This window comes from Alligator mississippiensis, chromosome 1 (genome assembly GCF_030867095.1).
Source record: "Alligator mississippiensis isolate rAllMis1 chromosome 1, rAllMis1, whole genome shotgun sequence".
NCBI classification, from domain to species: domain Eukaryota; kingdom Metazoa; phylum Chordata; order Crocodylia; family Alligatoridae; genus Alligator; species Alligator mississippiensis.
This window is the reverse complement of record NC_081824.1, coordinates 124,056,388-124,074,141: the sequence shown is the minus strand read 5'-3', so window position 1 is coordinate 124,074,141 and position 17,754 is coordinate 124,056,388. Positions and strand designations below refer to the sequence as shown.

Genomic DNA, 17,754 nt, shown 5'->3' with positions numbered 1-17,754 from the left:
AGAAATGGAAGATAAGTATCTCAAGGAAGGATTTCAAAGATGTAGTGGAAACCTTATGAATCAGTTTAGTGAGGGTGCTTTGAGGATGGAGGCACTATGGAAAAAGGCACAAATATATGCATGAGTGAAGCAGATATAAAAGTAAGCATGGCTAGCCTAGCATCTAGTCATGTGGAAATCTTCCTACTCTTTTCACTACAAAAGGAACCCACAAGCATTATTGCAACTTTAGAAAGGAAGTAATTTCTTGTAATTTCTCAGACATTTTCAAAGAATTGAAGCATACCTTATCCTTCCTCCTTCTGTCACTCTTTATAATACATGCACCCATTTCTGCCCTGACTTAGAGGGTCCATAAGATTTCCCTTCTTTCTCATAAAAGTTAGCGGGGATTAATTAAATAGCTCAAAAATACCTTTAAGCCACACCTAGATGCACGACTGATTTTAAAAACTTTAGTGGTAGATTCCACCCTCAGCCATATTCACGCAGCTTGCTGTGGGTATGACCAACAGCATGTTTTAGCCTGCTGAATGCAGCCTGTTTACAGTATGACCATCACAGGCTTACTGATGAGTTTGTTGTCAAAATACTTTCATCAGCATCATTTTTCTCCAGACAGGTTTCCTAATAAATCCAGCAGATGTTGTGCTTATGTGCTGAATAAATAACCATAATCTGCATAGAATACTTACGCTTTAGAATGTTTCTTTGCTCTAGCTCTTCAGTTGTGGGCCTCTGGCTAAGTCTCCTGCAAGAACAAATTAAATGACCAGTTAGAAATCAACAATCTATTAATCAAACATTAAAAATAAAAACTTAAGTTTATAACATAGCTCCTATAATCAATCTTCTAAATGGAACCATTAACGCTATTTTTTGTCACTGAGAACGAGGTGTGCAATCGCCCAGCTTATTTGCATACACAATTACCATGCCTGCATGCATAAAAATGGGTACGGAACAGGCACATATCTAACAAGATGAATAACTGGCCACATGGCCACGTAAATAATAAGCATGTGACTTCAATCATAAAACTGTGGGCAAACTTTTAAAGACTCCATTTTGGGATACAGTGGGCGCATCTACCCAAGATGCTAAATGCTCAGTAGACTAATTCTACTGCGCATTAGTGTATCACAGCAAAAGCTGTGTTAATGCACTAATGCACAGTAGAATTAGTCTACTGAGCATTAGTATCACTGACAAGGTGGATGCTGACACTAGTGTGCAGAAGTGATGGTTATTATAGGTACTAAACTTAATGCGCATTAACTACGGTGCATTAATGTAGGTGTAGATGTGCCCAGCACGTAAAAAGGACTTTATATAAAGCATCTATATTGTTGTGGATTATACTGTGTGATAGTAGGAACATTTTAAAACATTTTTAAAAGAACTTCTGCCCATTTTATTTTTTCTTAAATGCAAGGATTTCCCATTTCTTACTGACTGCTACATATATGCAAAGTCTGATTTAAATCAAGACTAGTTACTTATATGTAAAAATGTACCTAAGCATTTTTTTATGGTGAGAGAGGATTTAATTTGCAAACTTGTACACTGCAGAACATGGTTGGTATTGCCATTATATTTATTAAATGCATTTACTTCTGAGCTGAAGAGCAACAGGAGAAATTTCAACATGGAATTTAATTTTGGGTAGCTGTAGAAGTTAGAAGACCCAGACCCAGAGGTATCTCCTCTGTCTAACAAAACTCAGACTGGCCCCTCATCACTGGCAAACCTTAGTTGAGTAATTCAGTGAGGCAGGCTGGACGGCTGAAGCCGAGGAGCTGAGCTTTGCAAGATGGACTTTCTGGGTATGGAAGCAGAGGAGTCCATGAACACACAGAATTCCATTGGCTTTCACTGTGGGGCAGGAATCCGGTAAGGTGGTGCAGTTCACCGAGTTAATCAGATATTCATTACCCATCCCAAAATGCAGCCACCTCTGGAGCAGAACATGCCAGCTGTTACGTGGTACCAGCAACAAGAAGGAAGTGTAGGACAGGAATAAAGAACAACTTGCTCAGTTTAAACTATGAAGACAATGTAGATAACTCCATTGTTAAGAAAAGAGACCCTTGAATTCCACATTTTCACTTAATTACTTAAATCAAATTATTTCACTGGCTCTTGAGTACACACGCAAAGTGTTCACAGAGCTGGAAAAGCCAATTCCTCACCAACTCTTATTTTGTTCTTACAAAATGTTCTGTAATAGGAAAATGACAATTTGTCAACACTGCTACCTTTTTTTTTTTTGTGCAAAATTGCATTGTTTTTGATTAAACCTGCTTAAGCCTAGGAAGGGAGAGAAATGTCCACCCCCAACACCCAATGGCCAGTACTTAGCAAACTCACCCAGAATGCTGGAAACTCAGATTTGGAGCAGGCTGCTATCTCAGTGCTAAAAAGTCAGTCTCTTTTAGTTAGTATAAATAATTTAATATGCACTGGGGCAAAGAGAGAGTGACTTCATAACTCAGTGGCTAGGAAGCCTGGTTCAAATGCCTGATTGTAATGAATCCAGGCCTAGCTGGAGCTGATCAGGGCCCTGGCTGAGTCATCCCCAGAGTCCTCAGGAGGAGGCCCCATCCACACTGCCCTATATAAACTCAGACCAGCCAGCGGAGAGTTGTCTGAACAAACAGACTGCCTGGCTGCATCTCCTGACCTGTCTTGTTCCTACCTAGAGATCCCACTTGAACCCTGCCTAGCCTTGACTCTGACCTAAGTTCCAGCCTAAACTTGTACCTCCCTCCTGCTTGGATCCTTGCCAGTATCTGTCTGTCACTGCTCCTGCTATTGTGCTGCTAGGTCCCTTTCTTGATTGTTGTGTTCCTGTCTTGCTTGTCTCTGAGTGCTCCCTCCTCTGGCTTTGACTTTGTGGTATGACCAAGAGTTTGTCTTGACTCTGATTTCATCATGACCTCTGGCTTCTTACTTTGGACTCAGACTGATATTCCGCTTGATCTCAGTGGCCCTTACTCTAGCATGTCTGCTTGACCCACTACCCATGCGTCCACCCTAACGCTGATCTGGGGCAGGGACTAGAACCTAGTGCCTTAACCACTTTGCTATTGGCTATTCTGGGCTCTCTCTTTCTGTTTTTTTCACGAAACTTTTTCTAAAGGTTTACATTTGCTCCATGTACGAAAACAATCCAATGCTGAAACCTTGAATTTTTTTGCAAAATGAAAAGCTTGTTTTCCAGCCAGCTTGACCTAAAGTAACCTGCACCAAATATTGTGGCCCTCTTTAGGTTGTACGACAATGTTCTCGATTCTCTCCCCACCTTGCAAACCCACATTCAAATTGCAACTGATACCTTACTAGCTTCGTTCCAATCTGATGTCTGATTTCCTGCCTCTCCTCTTCAGATGTACGTTGCAAGATGTTTTTGTCTTCCAATTCTTTCTTAGATGGTCTGTTGCCAAGTTTGATAGCAAGAGTATCCCTCCGACGGATTTTACTTGCCAAAGAGCCTGAGGGAAAAAGGAGGAGGGCAGGCTTAGTTCATTCATGCTCAGGTTACAGATGCAAACTCTCAGCAAGGACTTTTATACATCCCCATAGCAGCCTCTTTCCCCACATGCAGGAGAGGAATTTTAATTAACATCAGAAGAAAAATAGTTTCAGCACAGCTCATGATGATTGAAGGCCGAAGTACAAAAGAATAAACTAACAGCCAAGATGTTAGAAGGCAGTGAGCGAAAATACAAGCATTGCCTGTCATCTGTGAAGCGATTTGATAAAAATCTGAAATCTGATATATTACAGGTTGTTTTATTTGCTTTCAAACTCCATGCTTAGCAAATGCTTCTCCTTTAGCCTCAGACCCTTCAGTTTGATTCTCACCTTTTCCCTCACTCCCCCTTCTCATTTTTTAAACTTAATGCTACCTAGCACTTGGCTTTTCATTTTCATAGCACTTTGAAAACATTAACTCATCTGTAATTAAAATCAAAGAGAATTTGTAAAAATTAGAGAACTTTGCATTTGCAAAGAAGAAAGTGCATTTAGTTACTATAAAGTACTCTAGATGGAAAGCCCTGTGGACTGAAGTCATAGGTTTATCACAAAATGGGTGACAAATGAAAATGGTGGTGTAAGCTTCCTACCAATATGCTTCAACCAACTAGAGAAACAACCAAAGTTAGGAACAAGTGGGTATTGGCTCATTCAGTTTCCATATTTGTCTACCGATCCCCTGCCAAAGGGCACTAGATAAGTTACTTGACAGCCATATTTTATGACGTAGGCACCTCTAAGGCAAGTATGAGACTAAGACTACCACAGAATCACTTCACACAAGATGTACTGCTCTATGAATGTGTCAGGTTTCAGTTAATACAAACCTGATACATAGCTATACCAAAGACAGGGTGGTAAAGGACTTCAATTTCATTACAGCCCCCCTGGCTTACACAATATCCCTGTGGGAAACACTTTTCATGTGGTCTGTCTTGTCTAAAACCAGCAACCAAAAGGTTGAAATGCTCATTCACCTGCCTTTCCTCCGCATTCAGACTAGTCAAGCTGACTATGGTGATATGATCAGCTCTCTCATTATCCCGAGGCAAGCTTCCTCAGATTTCAAAACTTTAATACACACATGCACATACAGACTGTCCCTCTCTGCTAAGAGAAGTCCAAAGCTGAGGCGGAATTAATTGCTTTAAAAAACAGTTGACATAAGCTGTCTGCTGACTGATGGATTTTCTTTTGTCATTCTGATAAAGAGATTTTTTCTCCCCTATGCATCCCTACTTCAACTATTCTTACTTTCAGTACTTGCATTGTCATCATCGTCATCGTCATCATCATCAGTGTAGAGTATTGGCCCATCGGAATCGGAGTCACTGGTGTGGTTCTCTTTGCTGCTATCGCTTTCTAGAGGGGCAACATTCTTGGAGGGCTCTTCTGGTGGTTCAGGACCTGTTAGGTTAGGAGTCTCCTCTTTTTGGTCTTCTTGGGTAACTGAACTGCAAATTCATAATAAAGATACTGTAACATTAACCCAAACAAAAGGGCACAGCAGAGTGAGGCAGCCTGTACAAGCAAGCATGACAATTCAGGCTAGATTATTCCAGCCCATAACTCTTCACAAAGAGGGATGCTGCAGTGCTTATGTAAACAAAACATTTTATGATTTAATCTCAGCCCTGCAGCAACAATAATATATAATATGCGCTAACAACTAACAAGAGAGGGAAGTAAAAGGGAATAGGGTGATGAGTTGGAATATGTTCTCTGACAGGTGTCAGGGTGGGCCAGTGTTTTAAAATATAATTACAATTCTCGGCTTGCACTTTATAACACCTGATATTTGTATAATTTACCAGGCTGAAAGATGCCAAAAGTCTATCAGATAGGTCCAACTACTATAAATTGAGGTTTGCATGTAGATTCAGATATTGAACTGAGATTTTGTAGAGTTTGATTTGAACCAAAAATGTATTTTAAAACTTTTGTAATTCACTTTCATGTGACTCTTCTCATATCACCCTGTGGGACATGAATGAAAGATCTACTTGCTGTTTTGTTGTCAATCAAGTGGTTGTGTTGAGTCAGGAAGCAACTAAGCAGTCAGGCTATAACAAATGACATTCTGGAGAACATTAAACATCATGAGTAAATGGAGCAGAGATGCTGGCAAAGGACACACTGTGCTTGCTTGTGCCTTTGAGACATTTTACTGTACTGGAGGTCCTCATGGGCTCATTAGCCATGGTGTGGCCGTCCCCTGTGCAAGATGCAAAAGGCATGGAGGAAGTGAAGCTTCCTGTGCCTTCTCTCCCACTTGCATACTGATGTGAGGTCAGCCACTACCTGGCCTATCATTTAATCAAGTGTTTGCCCATGACCTTTACTGTTGCTTACAACAAACCAGAAGCAACCTGGAGTGGTTAAATGTGGTTAAAAGATCTTAGTTCAATAGCAATTTTCTCCTTGAATAGGTCACAAAGGAATTGCAGCAGATCATTATCAAGGAGGTATGGAGAATGCAGTGGGTCATAATGAACAATCAATTACTGGCTTACTCTCAGGACTGAGAGCAAGAAATTCTTGATTTATCTTTCCAGCTGGGATGACTTGAACCACCTCTCTCCATTTTGCCATTTATAAAACTAGAATGTGAATACTTTGTTTCACAGCAGCTTTGTAGGAATTAACATTCATAAAGTGCATTGAAGTGAAGGTGAAAAAGCATTAAATGGTACCATAGCTCAAAAAGCTTATGAGAACAAGTTTCTTTATTAAGAATTCTAATAAGTTCTGCCTCTGGAAGAGATGCTTTGAAATCACCTTGTCTCTAGTTGCCTTAGGGTTTAGTAGTGATGCCCAACCAGTGGAGTTTCTGGGTGCAGAATAGCAATTTAACTGACTTCATGGAGTCTCAGAAAACCTAATTCATGAAGTACTGTTTATTTTTTTCAGAAAGGGAGAAAAGAGGAAATTATTGTTATTACAAATGTTATTTAGTTTACAGTGGAAGAGTTTTACAGGAATATTTTTTTTCATGCATTTTGCCACATTATCATTTAGCCATGACAGAGATGTGGAAGTCTATAGCCAACTGAAGATGAATAAAAATGAAAAACTTAGTAAATACATTTTTGGATCTGTATTTTAGATCTATAAAGTTTGATTTGATTGGTAAGCAAAGGTACAGGTTCTGGACTGGGAGTGTTCCTTAGGTTATCTGAATAGTTTCACTATCCTTAACAATTAACATTTTCCAGAGTACTTAAAAAGGCAGTAAAGTCTTACCACTGTGCATCTTCACTAACATCAAGGCTGTTGTCTAGTGCTGTGCTGCTTACATTCTCATTCTCTGTTTCACATTCAGTCTGGAGAAGATGGTTAACATCTGAAACAGGGACAGAAAGGCCTGCTCTGGAACTAACTGGTATATCTTGCATATCGGAGGAGACTGTGGACTGACTGGCTAGAGTAGGAAGAGATGGGGGGGGAGGAGGAGCAGCGGTGGGAGGAGGAGGGACAATTAGCTTGATCTGCTGGTCAGTATCTTCAGCTTCAGAAATGATAAATGGAGGTTGCTTGGGCACAGAGTTTTCCACCTTTGTTTCTAAATTGTTGACTACTACATTTGAGGTGGACAAAACAGCCCCATCTGGTCCTGTTCGTGGGCCTGACTGTTTTGCAGGTTTTTTCTTGCCCTTAGCAGTCCCTGATGTGCCTGTTTTACTGGAAGTTGTCTCCTTTGAGGCTTTAGGATGAGATGATGTAGATGAAGGAGCTGGGGAAGAAGATGACTTGGAGGCTTGTATTTTTTTTCCATGAGAGGAACTAGCTAAAATGAAAAAGGACAGACATTTTACCACCACATCAATGCAGCATTTCACTTTGAAGCACAAGAAATGAATTTTGCAATGATATTTTTACCAGTTAAATAACTGAACTTAGTACATCTAGAAGGACCCCTACTATGAAGCGACAAAGCATGAGTATTGGTGCACCAGCTTTAGAGATGGGAATATAGGAGCATTTGCCCAAAGGTCATGGAGGAGATCAATATCAGAGTTGAGCGCCTGACTTAGCTATTCTGTACCAACTGCTAAAATGTGTCTAGTCATAACCTGAAAAATCCAGCTGTTTTTAAAAAAAATGCATTTATTGTCCTCACTAGAGAAATAACTATATCAGAGAAAAATTTCAAAGTACCTGAGTAGCTGAGGAATCTGTCTTAAAAGCTACTTATGCAGGTAGAAGCATAAATAACTACTGGCTTCCAATAAAGCTTCAGTTTATAAGCGTCTAAGTGCCCCTCTAGATGTTCAGGTAAAGGCGTGATAGGATTTGATGTGCCACCCACACAATCATGCCTCCTGCCACGCTACATTACCAGATCCAACCACGTGTTACTGCTGGTGCAGAGGGAGCCTTAGACTGTGATTGCAGGCTGCCCCTGCACTAGCTAGTAGCAAGCTCCCATAGCTGCGAGCCCTGCAGCTGATCACACTCACAGCTGGGGCAGTGCATGGAATGCTACTCCAGCTGTGAGATTCAGCAGCTGTGGGACTTGCAGCTGGGAAAGCATGTGGTTGGGAACCCCATCGCCTGATGGGGCTCCTAACCATGGGAGAGCACCTGGTCACATGTTGAATTAATGGCATGATAAGAACAAGCCACTGATACCAGGCAGTGTTGTACTGATATACACTGTACCTGCTCTGTGCATACTATCTCCTGGACTGGGAATAACTTAGCTGGCTTAGTGCAAAGCTGACAGGCAGGGCCTAATGGCACATCTGCAGCACTGCACCTAAGTAGCTATATTACTTCTGACTCAGGAGGTAACACACATGTGGAGAGGGTTTCCTATGCCTCAGAACCATGCTGATGGACACTGTACTGGGGCAGTAAAGACGTACTGTTAGAGTTTTGTCACTTAGGCACTTTATCATGTTATCGTAAGTTATTACTATGTCTGTGGACCAGGGTCCTAAGTCACAGCTGTTAAACATGTGGTACGTTCTGCTGTGGTCTTGTATGTCCACGAGCCAAGTATCAGTGGGCATTATTGGCATATACTCTGAGGAGAATAAACACTTATTGCCTGTCTAGCTCCAGTGGAAACTCTTGTGTCTCTCTTTTCCAAACAATGCCAGCTCCTAAAGAAAGCTAACAAATTTAGCCCTAAATGGTCTACAGCTAAAGATGACTTTTAAAAGTGACCTTTCTGATTATCTGTGTTTGCCAGACTATGAGAACCTCATCATTTCATTTTACATCACTGTCATATGAGTATCTACCAGTAGATGCACTTTATGGACATTACTTAATTCAGTTTTACTAGGTACATGTAAATTCTTCTCCCCTATATTAGACAGGGAAACTAAGGCACAGAGAAGCATGGTGTTTTTCAAAAGTTTGTTTCACAGTTAATCAGTGGGCATTCCTATGCTGCAAGAGAGATGGGACTGCAGCATGTGTACGTGTCCCAAACCTAACTTTTCTCTTGTGAGCTTTGGTAATGACAGCAGTGAAGCTGTGTGGGGCAGGCTTCTGCCCAGGTTGCACATACCAGCCAGGAAACCATGAGAATCTGCTGGAATCCATGCTGCTGCATTTCAACCTAAACTAACCAAAATTAAGTTAATTTGGGCATGCCAACATGTACTACACTCTGACTGCAGTATAGACACACCTGATATATTAACTGGGAGTTGTGGCCAAGAATTTTGATTCTCACTTTTAAAAAATATACAGTCAAATCCTTTCTATCAAAATATTGGCTAAGTCAAACACTTCTGCTATAATAAAAATGTATTAAAATCAAGAGTGTGAATGAAAGCACTGTAAGCATCACATATCAAACTTGGGGTTTAGTTTTCTGAGTAAAATAAAAGGTTAAAAATGTGTAAGAAAAATCCACTCTACTTTTAAGTGTTTTTAAAAGGAGCAGATTATGCTGGGAACAAAAATACAGCTATTGACAAAATTTATTACCATGAAATAAGCTCATGATCTAAAAATAACTCTCATACATAGTTTGCTTCAGATCTTAAATAAGAAAATAATAATCAAGCATATTATGCTATTTTCTCCTCTAATACGTTATTTGGGATACTGGCACCTAGAAACTGGTGTGCTCTTCTATGCAGCTGAAAAAATCTCTAGAGTTTCATTTTATCACCTTGGGCAAATCACTTGCTCTCTTTTTAAGTCAACTATAAAATGCATTAATACGAACCTCCCTGAAACACTGGTATTGCAAGTAAGCACTGTTTTATAGGCAACTAACTTACGAGTCAATTGAAGAAACATGTTTGAGAGAAGCAGTGGGAGCCACACTAAAAACAGAGGATAGCTGCATCTTGCATTTTTTTTTAGCAGAACAGTTTCTGTGAAGGTGAAGATGAAGGCTGCTTACAAAGGACTCAATCCTTTAATGTGTTGAGCACTCTGGCCTTCTAACAAAGCACTAATGTACAGGCTTAACATCAACTAGCCTCAGGCTTAAAGTGAAGAACCCCAATATAATGTACATCAATCTATGATTATCACCAGGTCAACTTCTAAAGGTGTCTTCATTAAAAAAAATGTAATTATCAAAACCTCTTTGGCCGTGAAATGAAGCTGGAAAACAGGACAAAATGTCTTCTGAAGAGATCTCCTCCCCCTGGGTCAGAAATATCAATTATTGTTGTTGTCAGTGCTGGTTGAAAAGTTTTCTGTCAAAACTTTTTCCATTGGAAAATTGTGTTTTCATTATTATTTCACCCACAAGTCCCTTCTTCCTGTGGAAAATTTTGTTTTGTGTAAAAAGCAACGTATTGCATGCAGAACCTGAAATATTACCATTTATAAATGCTTTGCTTTGACACCAGGTGAGAACTGTTGTTCTGTTGCTACACGTCCTCAATCCCCTTTATAGGCTGGGCTCCCTAGCTGGATGATACATTCTGTCATAACATGATGGGTAGGGATTTCCACAGTGCACTTCCTTATCATGCCAGCCCAGCCTATTGAGGACAATGGGAATGTAGGCACTGAAACTACATGTCTCATGAAGCACCTTAGCAACACTTCCATTTTTATGAAACAGAGTTTTTGCATGGGAAGTTTAGAAGAAAACTATTTCCCCCATTGTCAGATGTTTGTAATGTAAAATGTTACTTTCAGCCAACTCCATTGGTAGCTTATGTATTGCCATACCTGGTGCCTTACCTTGACTATTATGTGCTAAACATTTTTAAATCCAGAACTATAAAAACCAGATCACCTAATATATCCACCAAATCTTAAAATAACATTGAGTGCCTAATGTCCAAATAAATGATTGGTACAGTATGTATTAAAGACCAAATTTATCTCCCTTATACCCAAAGCAATCCCAGTATTTCTATGGAGTTGCAGAAATGTTACTGAAGGCTGAAGCTGACCCAAGGAATAGCACTTGTCTTAAGCAAACTAGTGAATTTATTTGATGTTTTAATCCCCACCTTACCTAAATCCCCTGTGGGCTTTACCTTGTCAGTGTTCCCTCACCAAGAAGGAACTTAGTTTTCCACCTGGATGAGGAGTACAAGCAATACATTCAGGGTTATCACCATGTTTGTCCTTGCAATCAATTGATGTAGCAAGGACAGCTAATGTGAAGTTCGTGAATAGGATGTTTTTATGACATAGTCATGATTAAAACTTGAGCAGCTTAGTAGTACCTTCAGATAGTTTTCATGCTCTAAAAATCTGCCAACATTTGCAAGGTATGAACAGGGATGTATTTGGAGAGAAGAAATGGAGACAATGCATTGTGAGCTTTCAAGAGGACAGAAAATGCAGGTGCTGTAGGAGTCAGATTACTGTATCTACAAGTGAATCAGTTCTAAAGTCACTTGTGCTTTAGTTATATTTCAATAGTTTAAATTTTTATCATTCTCTAATTTATGACCATTTAAATTCAAAGGATATTAGAGTCCTAGGCTTGACTGCTTATATTATCTCATTTAATGTCATTGTTATATTGCAGTTATTTGCCACTTAGCTGGCAGCACATATTTTCCATAGCCAAAGTATTCCGTATCTTAACAAACCATCAGTCAACTGAAGGAATAATTGGTCTTTTCCAATGAGCTAAAATTTATCCTACTGGCTAGAAGAAAGACTGCTTGAAGGTTTTTATGGTTTTAAATCCTGAGAGCTCATAGTCTCCTGTCAGATTTGATGGAATTGTAGCTATTTCCAGAAGAAATTTTATTTCCAAGAATAATTTTATCTTGGGGTGATCTACATGAATTTGGCCTTCCAGGTCATCTCCAGAATCTCCCCAACACCTCCCTGTATCCTTGGCTTGTAGTTGTACCATCACCATATGACCTTGCATATACATTTGTTAGACAGCAAAGTGATGAGTCCTCTTTAGGGGGAGCTTTTATACAGAAAAAACCATAAGCCCAGTGGAGTACCAGGTCACCCAACAGAGGCATGTCTATTAATGCATTACCATTCAAGCAAGGAACAATCAAAGCCAAGCATCCCCATGCACATGCACCCGGCACTGCCTGTGCAGTACTCACCAGCTTCTCGATTTGCACTGTGGCTTGTTGGCTTGGGAGGTGGGGCAGGGGGCTGTTTAGTAGGTGCCTTGACTTTTTTTTTAACATGAGATGCTTCATTATTCTTACGGCTTGTGGTAGTGGAAGCAGCAGTGACATTTTTTGGTGGTATCGGTGATTTTTTAGCTTTAGGCTTAGACTTAGGTGGTAGTGGAGCGTGGGATGCCGGTGTTTCTGGACACTTATCTGTACTTTCTATAAACAAAGTGAACAGAAGCCAACTGATACAGACATATGCCAGGTACAATCAATGACAAGCTGGAGAGCAATAGCTACTTGGTTCAGCTTATCCTCTTGGGAATCAGAAGAGTGTCCCTCATCCCTTACTTTATAACAAAGCAACAGCCCAGAGAAGTATGGCTCAACTGAATGCAGGACTCTCTCTCAGTTGCACTTATCCCCTGAGCTGTGCTGTCTTCTGAGGTTCACTGAGGACCTCACTGGTGCTGCCTGGCTTGGTAGCTGGAAACAGAGCTGGTATTAGAATTTAAAGACCACCATTTCCCCCTCAAGCAAAATCTCCTGGGTTCTTATCCCCACCGATGAAAGCAGCAGACCCCAAAGTTCAGCGTTTAAACCTATGAAATGGGAGATTTCTTCAGCCACAGTTACCCAAACTGACTATGGGTGAAATGTTCACCCATAGGTAGCCCACTATGCTGTGCCATGGCAGCCTTCATGGAAAAGACAACTTTATTTGGGTACCTTCTCTGACATATTTCTATTCTTCAGGCAGAACTGAAGCTAAACTAAACAGAATGTTATTTGGCAGGGCATTGCTCGCTCCCTCGTAAATGTACTTTAGCTATAATTGCAGATGCAGACAGCAGTGTCAAAAATCAATAATTCCTTAATCAATGTGGACTTTGTAGTCTAAATAAAATTCTACACCATGTGGTTGCTATTCAATATCTAGCTGCTAGACAGATGGAAAGCTTTATCTACTCCATCATACGAGCCCAGCACTTTTACAGCCCCAAGGTAAACTTTCTGACCTTTTTGAAAAGCGTTTTATGCAACAGTAAGGATGGCATCAACATCACAAGTGCATTGCTTGCCTGTCAGTGACAAGCATAATGTTGGGGAAAATATAGGAGCAAAGTGCAAGCTTAAAGTACCGCTAACAATAGCTACATTGGCATCACAATATCTGCCTTTACTGTCTGATAAAAATGTTACAGCCACACACTCCATGTATCAAGTGGCCATTCCTGGATCTTCTTGCCTTGCACCCCACTCTCTTACTTCATCTATAACATTAGTAGGTGCAAGACACACGTGTATTAGATGACAGTTACAGTGCTTCATCTCTGTGAGTGATGGGCCATGCACCCTCCTATCTCCACTCTTCCTTGGGAGGTGGATTAGATGATCTCCTGAGGTCCCTTCAAGCCCTCCTTTTCTATTATTCTATCTCAGAATCAGAATTCCACCAACACAGGGGTCTATGGATAGTTAAATTGAGCCTAATGGTCACCTATAGTCATTTAAAGCAGCCTGGAAACTTACCTGGTTTTAGCCTATTTATACTGTTTACTTTTTTTGTTCTTTATCTCTAACCTAAGATTATGGAATTACGGATTTTAATGTCCTTACTCATATGATACTTCCAACAACTTTGTCATCTCTTAAATGGAGGGCTACCTTTGCTAATCAACCCAGGAGTTATCTCCCTCTCTCCTACTTCTTTCTCTAGAAACTCAGGGGGTCTCAAGAAGAGGAAGGATATATGCAAAAAGCTTTCCTTTCCTCTTCTATAGCAACAAGCATTTTTGTGTGCAAATCTAGGCATTACAACACTTATGCACTACCTCAAAACTCTCTTTAGCTTCCCTTTTTTGCCATTATTTTTGCTTTGGTGCAGAGAACAAAGGCACCAGGAGTGACCTGGAGAAAAATGAATAATAACCATTTATTTTAAGAAATAAGGTTGTGATAGTAGATTTGGATAATTCCCCCACACAATAGGAGGGAAAAGCCAGAGGAGAGATTTCAGTCCTATGGTTGCCTTGGTTAAATCAAGGATTTTTTATTAAACCAGCTGCTAAAGGAAAGGATCATCTACCCCAGCTCTGCAGAAATTAAATCTATTAATGAAGCATCTTGTGCTGTCCTCAGAATAGACATGCACAGATTGCTCTTCAGGTACAGGTACTAGTTAGCTTTTGGCAAGTTTATCAATTGATGTCCTCTGAGAAAAGGTGGTTAGCTGAAATGAAATGCGATCAACTTACAGACGTTTCCAGACAAGCATGGTCCAGTAAGTCCCCAGTGCACAGGACAGACAATGCAGGTTTTTCTCAAATTGCCAGTACTTTAAAAGGTATATTACAGTACAAAGCAGATCTATGTTTGGGAACCTAGACCCAGATGCTCAGATGTAAGCAGACGGCTAACTCCTATTTAACTTTATTCCCATTCAGTTATTCACTGGGAGTTAGAAGCCTAAATAGGAGTTTGGCTTCTACATATTGAGGATCTGAGTTCAGCTACTCAGGGTGGATAAAAAAGCTATAAAAAACATGAAAAATGTGATTATCAGTTTAAATAAATTTACTTATTTAAATGACTTTTGTTTTAAATTAAATTAAAATTATTTTTTTAAATGTAAGACTAGTTAAAATAAATTTGGAATGGAGACCATCTGATTTAAGGCCCAAACATTCTATAATCTATTAAAATAATTTAAATAATAATAATATTCAAGCAGAATGTATTTGTTCCTGAGGTATTAAAGAAAGTCTAACCACTGAACTGGTGGAAGTCATTGATGAAGCACATGGAAGAAGTTTGCTCAAGTCCTAAAACACTCAATTGACTGCAGTAGCCCCCTCTGCAGGGGCAGAGATTTTATTTTCCTCATTGCACATTATTCAACTAGTTTATTTCAATGACTAGTCCATTCAAAGTTGAGAAATTAGTCAGGGACTGAAAAAGCAGGACAGCTTATCTTTCCTCTTCCAATATATGAACAGAAGTAAGGTCTGAGAAGAGAAGATCTATTACTTTTAAAATATAAGACATAATTGTAGGACATTATAGGACATAATGACCTGAAAATCAGCTCAGTTTGACTTGTTAATTAAACATAATGCTTCATTTGTTTAATAAATCAGCTAAGAATTAAATGCAAAACATGTTATATAAAAAGTAAATGTATTTAGCAAATTAAAGATATTTTTATTTAACTATGCATTTATCTAATACTAAAAAGCAATTTTAAAATGAAGTTTTTGTGCATTTTAACTGAATTCCAGTTTTCATTCAAATGCATCCTGGCATAAGCATGACTAAATAAATTACTGATTAATGAATAGTAAACACATAAATGCATCATACATCTTATTCTAGCTTGTATAAAATGTAAAGATTATGAATCTGAATATGTTCCTGTTAACATACGTAATTGCTTAATTAAATATGTACAGATGTAGTACATTTTCATGGTTAGGAAAAAGTAGGAAATATAGTGCTAAGTCTATATTAGTTGCACATCAAGATACTTTAATGAGTATCAATCTTTCTTTAGTAAAATAACTAAAAGAGTAATACTGCAAAAAACCTCAAAAACCCAAGATTCATTCAGGACTAGGTTCAGGGTTTTTTTTGCTTGCTGATTTAAATCAGGATTAAAAATGGTTATTTAAATCTTTTTGACTTAAATAAATCCTCCATGCCATAACTTGAGCATCATCTTGTACCAGAAGACTTCCTTAGGTCCTTGCATGGTGGATATGCCTAAATCTTGCAGATTCTTTCTGCATAACATTTCTAAGTTGTGGCCTTTCTTGCCTATCCACACAGCTAAAATTCTCAGTCAGATCCAACTGCATCTGGATAACTGTGATAAATATCCTACCGGTGATATCACATGCAATAATTCCATGCTTATCTACTTTCAAAGTGGTACTGCAAAGATCATTTTACTAGGTTGGCACTTTGACCAAGTCACCCTTCTTGGCATTCCTCCACTGCCCTTCTCTACTGCATCAACTATAAATTTCTTGTCCTCAGCTCAAGGACCTTCACAGCCCCATGCCACCTATCATCTCTCGTTTGCTTGATGGCTGCTTTTTATCAGCCTATCATGCCATCTTCCATTACCCACTTCTTAAATTTTGAACAGCCACCTTAGTGCTTTTTCCATGGTTCACACTTAGGAGGAGCTTCCCGCAGACATCATACTTCTTCGCATTCCTCCTTAAGATCTTCCTTTGATATGAAGCCCACAGAAAATTGATAAAATTTGCTGAGAGCCCAGTCTATCCTGCTGACAAATTCTGCCTCATTGTCTCCATGTACTCTCCTGTTTGTCTGTATCCACCTGTGTTATACCTGCACTGTAAACTCTTTGAGGGTTTTTTTCTGTGTTTGTACAAGGCATTATACAATGAAATCCTGATTCATGACTAGGATTTCTGAGTTCTACGGTAAGACAAATAATTGCTAATTTTAACAAGGCACCATGGTTTTCCTATAACTATGCTCCTGAACCACACTAAACCCTGTGACTGAGAGAGGCAGGTAATGGATTCTGTATACAATTGTTTTGCAATTGCATTCCTCAGCATGATCCTCCATGTAGATGGGTCCTTGGTCTTCATTCTGGCATCTCAGCTGAGACTGCCAACAGTAACTGCCAGCAGAGTTCATTCTTCCTCTTTATTTCCCCATGCTCAACTCCATGTTATCTCAGCATCAACGATGATGTGTGCAGGCAGGGTTGTTTTGTGTGTGCATGTGTGTGTGTGTGCATGTATGCATATTGTCTTTCCTGATTTGTACATCTATCCATCAGAAACTTGCCCAAGATGACTAGTTCCTTCTATGAAAGATCTCTAAGTGGCCATCAGAAGGGGACAACGTAATGACTACAGCCTAAATCCAGTATGGACCGCTGGGTGATCACTGTCCACTACATAATCTGTTTATAAATTGCTCTTTTAAAAACAAACAAAAGCAAAACCAATGTTAATGCTTCACTTATGTTTAGCTCACCATTATGTTTATGTTTGTGGTGTACTTTCACGAGAGCTCAGGACCATAAGAACATAAGAACTGCCATACTGGGTCTGACCAAAGTCCTCCACTTGCTTACAGCATTGCCTCTGACTCTTGCTCTGGCTTTCAGCAACCATAGGGGTGGCTAGATTTAAAAAAAAAAAAATTCTCCTGCCTTCTAGACACTGAAACAATGGCCAAGTTTACAAAAATGCTTCACATTCAGGAGCTCTTGCTGACACATGCATGACCGGATTTAAGAGGATTTTCAACATTCTTTTTTTGAAAATCAGACTCCTTATCATAGGCCCTACATGTTTCTGGGGCCTTTTTTAAAGGTGTGACTCAAATGGTGGGTGCTGAACTCTTCTGAAAATTGTGGCTGTAATTTTAGAAAACAATTCCCACCACATATTTGTATATTTAATGTTTTTCTTTTGCTTTTTATTGCTCCTGACATTTAACAATGAAAGACCTAGGCTTTGCTTCATCCACCACAGCATTATGCTATATAGTACTGGTTTTTCTTTATTACTATTTCTAGTGTTAGAGCAGTATAATAAGCTCAGGGAGAGAGAACCAGTTGAGCTGTAATTCAGCCTGGGAGTCACTAACTACAATGTAATCACTTTCTGAAAGAAAAGTATAGCTCAGTGGG

At 39.5% G+C, this 17,754-nt stretch overlaps 1 protein-coding gene across 4 annotated transcripts in view; it reads right to left on the bottom strand.

Annotated features, from left to right (window-relative positions):
• PHACTR2 (phosphatase and actin regulator 2) overlaps positions 1 to 17,754 on the bottom strand; it is a 245,001-nt gene that overhangs the window by 27,440 nt on the left and 199,807 nt on the right. For 3 of the 4 annotated variants that reach the window (XM_014605548.3, XM_019488384.2, XM_014605547.3), the window contains exons 5-9: positions 12,057 to 12,290; positions 6,784 to 7,327; positions 4,795 to 4,994; positions 3,338 to 3,494; positions 696 to 751 (exon numbers count right to left, since the gene is read on the bottom strand). In XM_014605548.3, coding sequence (XP_014461034.2) covers positions 696 to 751; positions 3,338 to 3,494; positions 4,795 to 4,994; positions 6,784 to 7,327; positions 12,057 to 12,290 — 1,191 coding nt within the window. The remainder of the gene's footprint in view (positions 1 to 695; positions 752 to 3,337; positions 3,495 to 4,794; positions 4,995 to 6,783; positions 7,328 to 12,056; positions 12,291 to 17,754) is intronic. The other variant, XM_019488385.2, reaches the window with a different exon arrangement.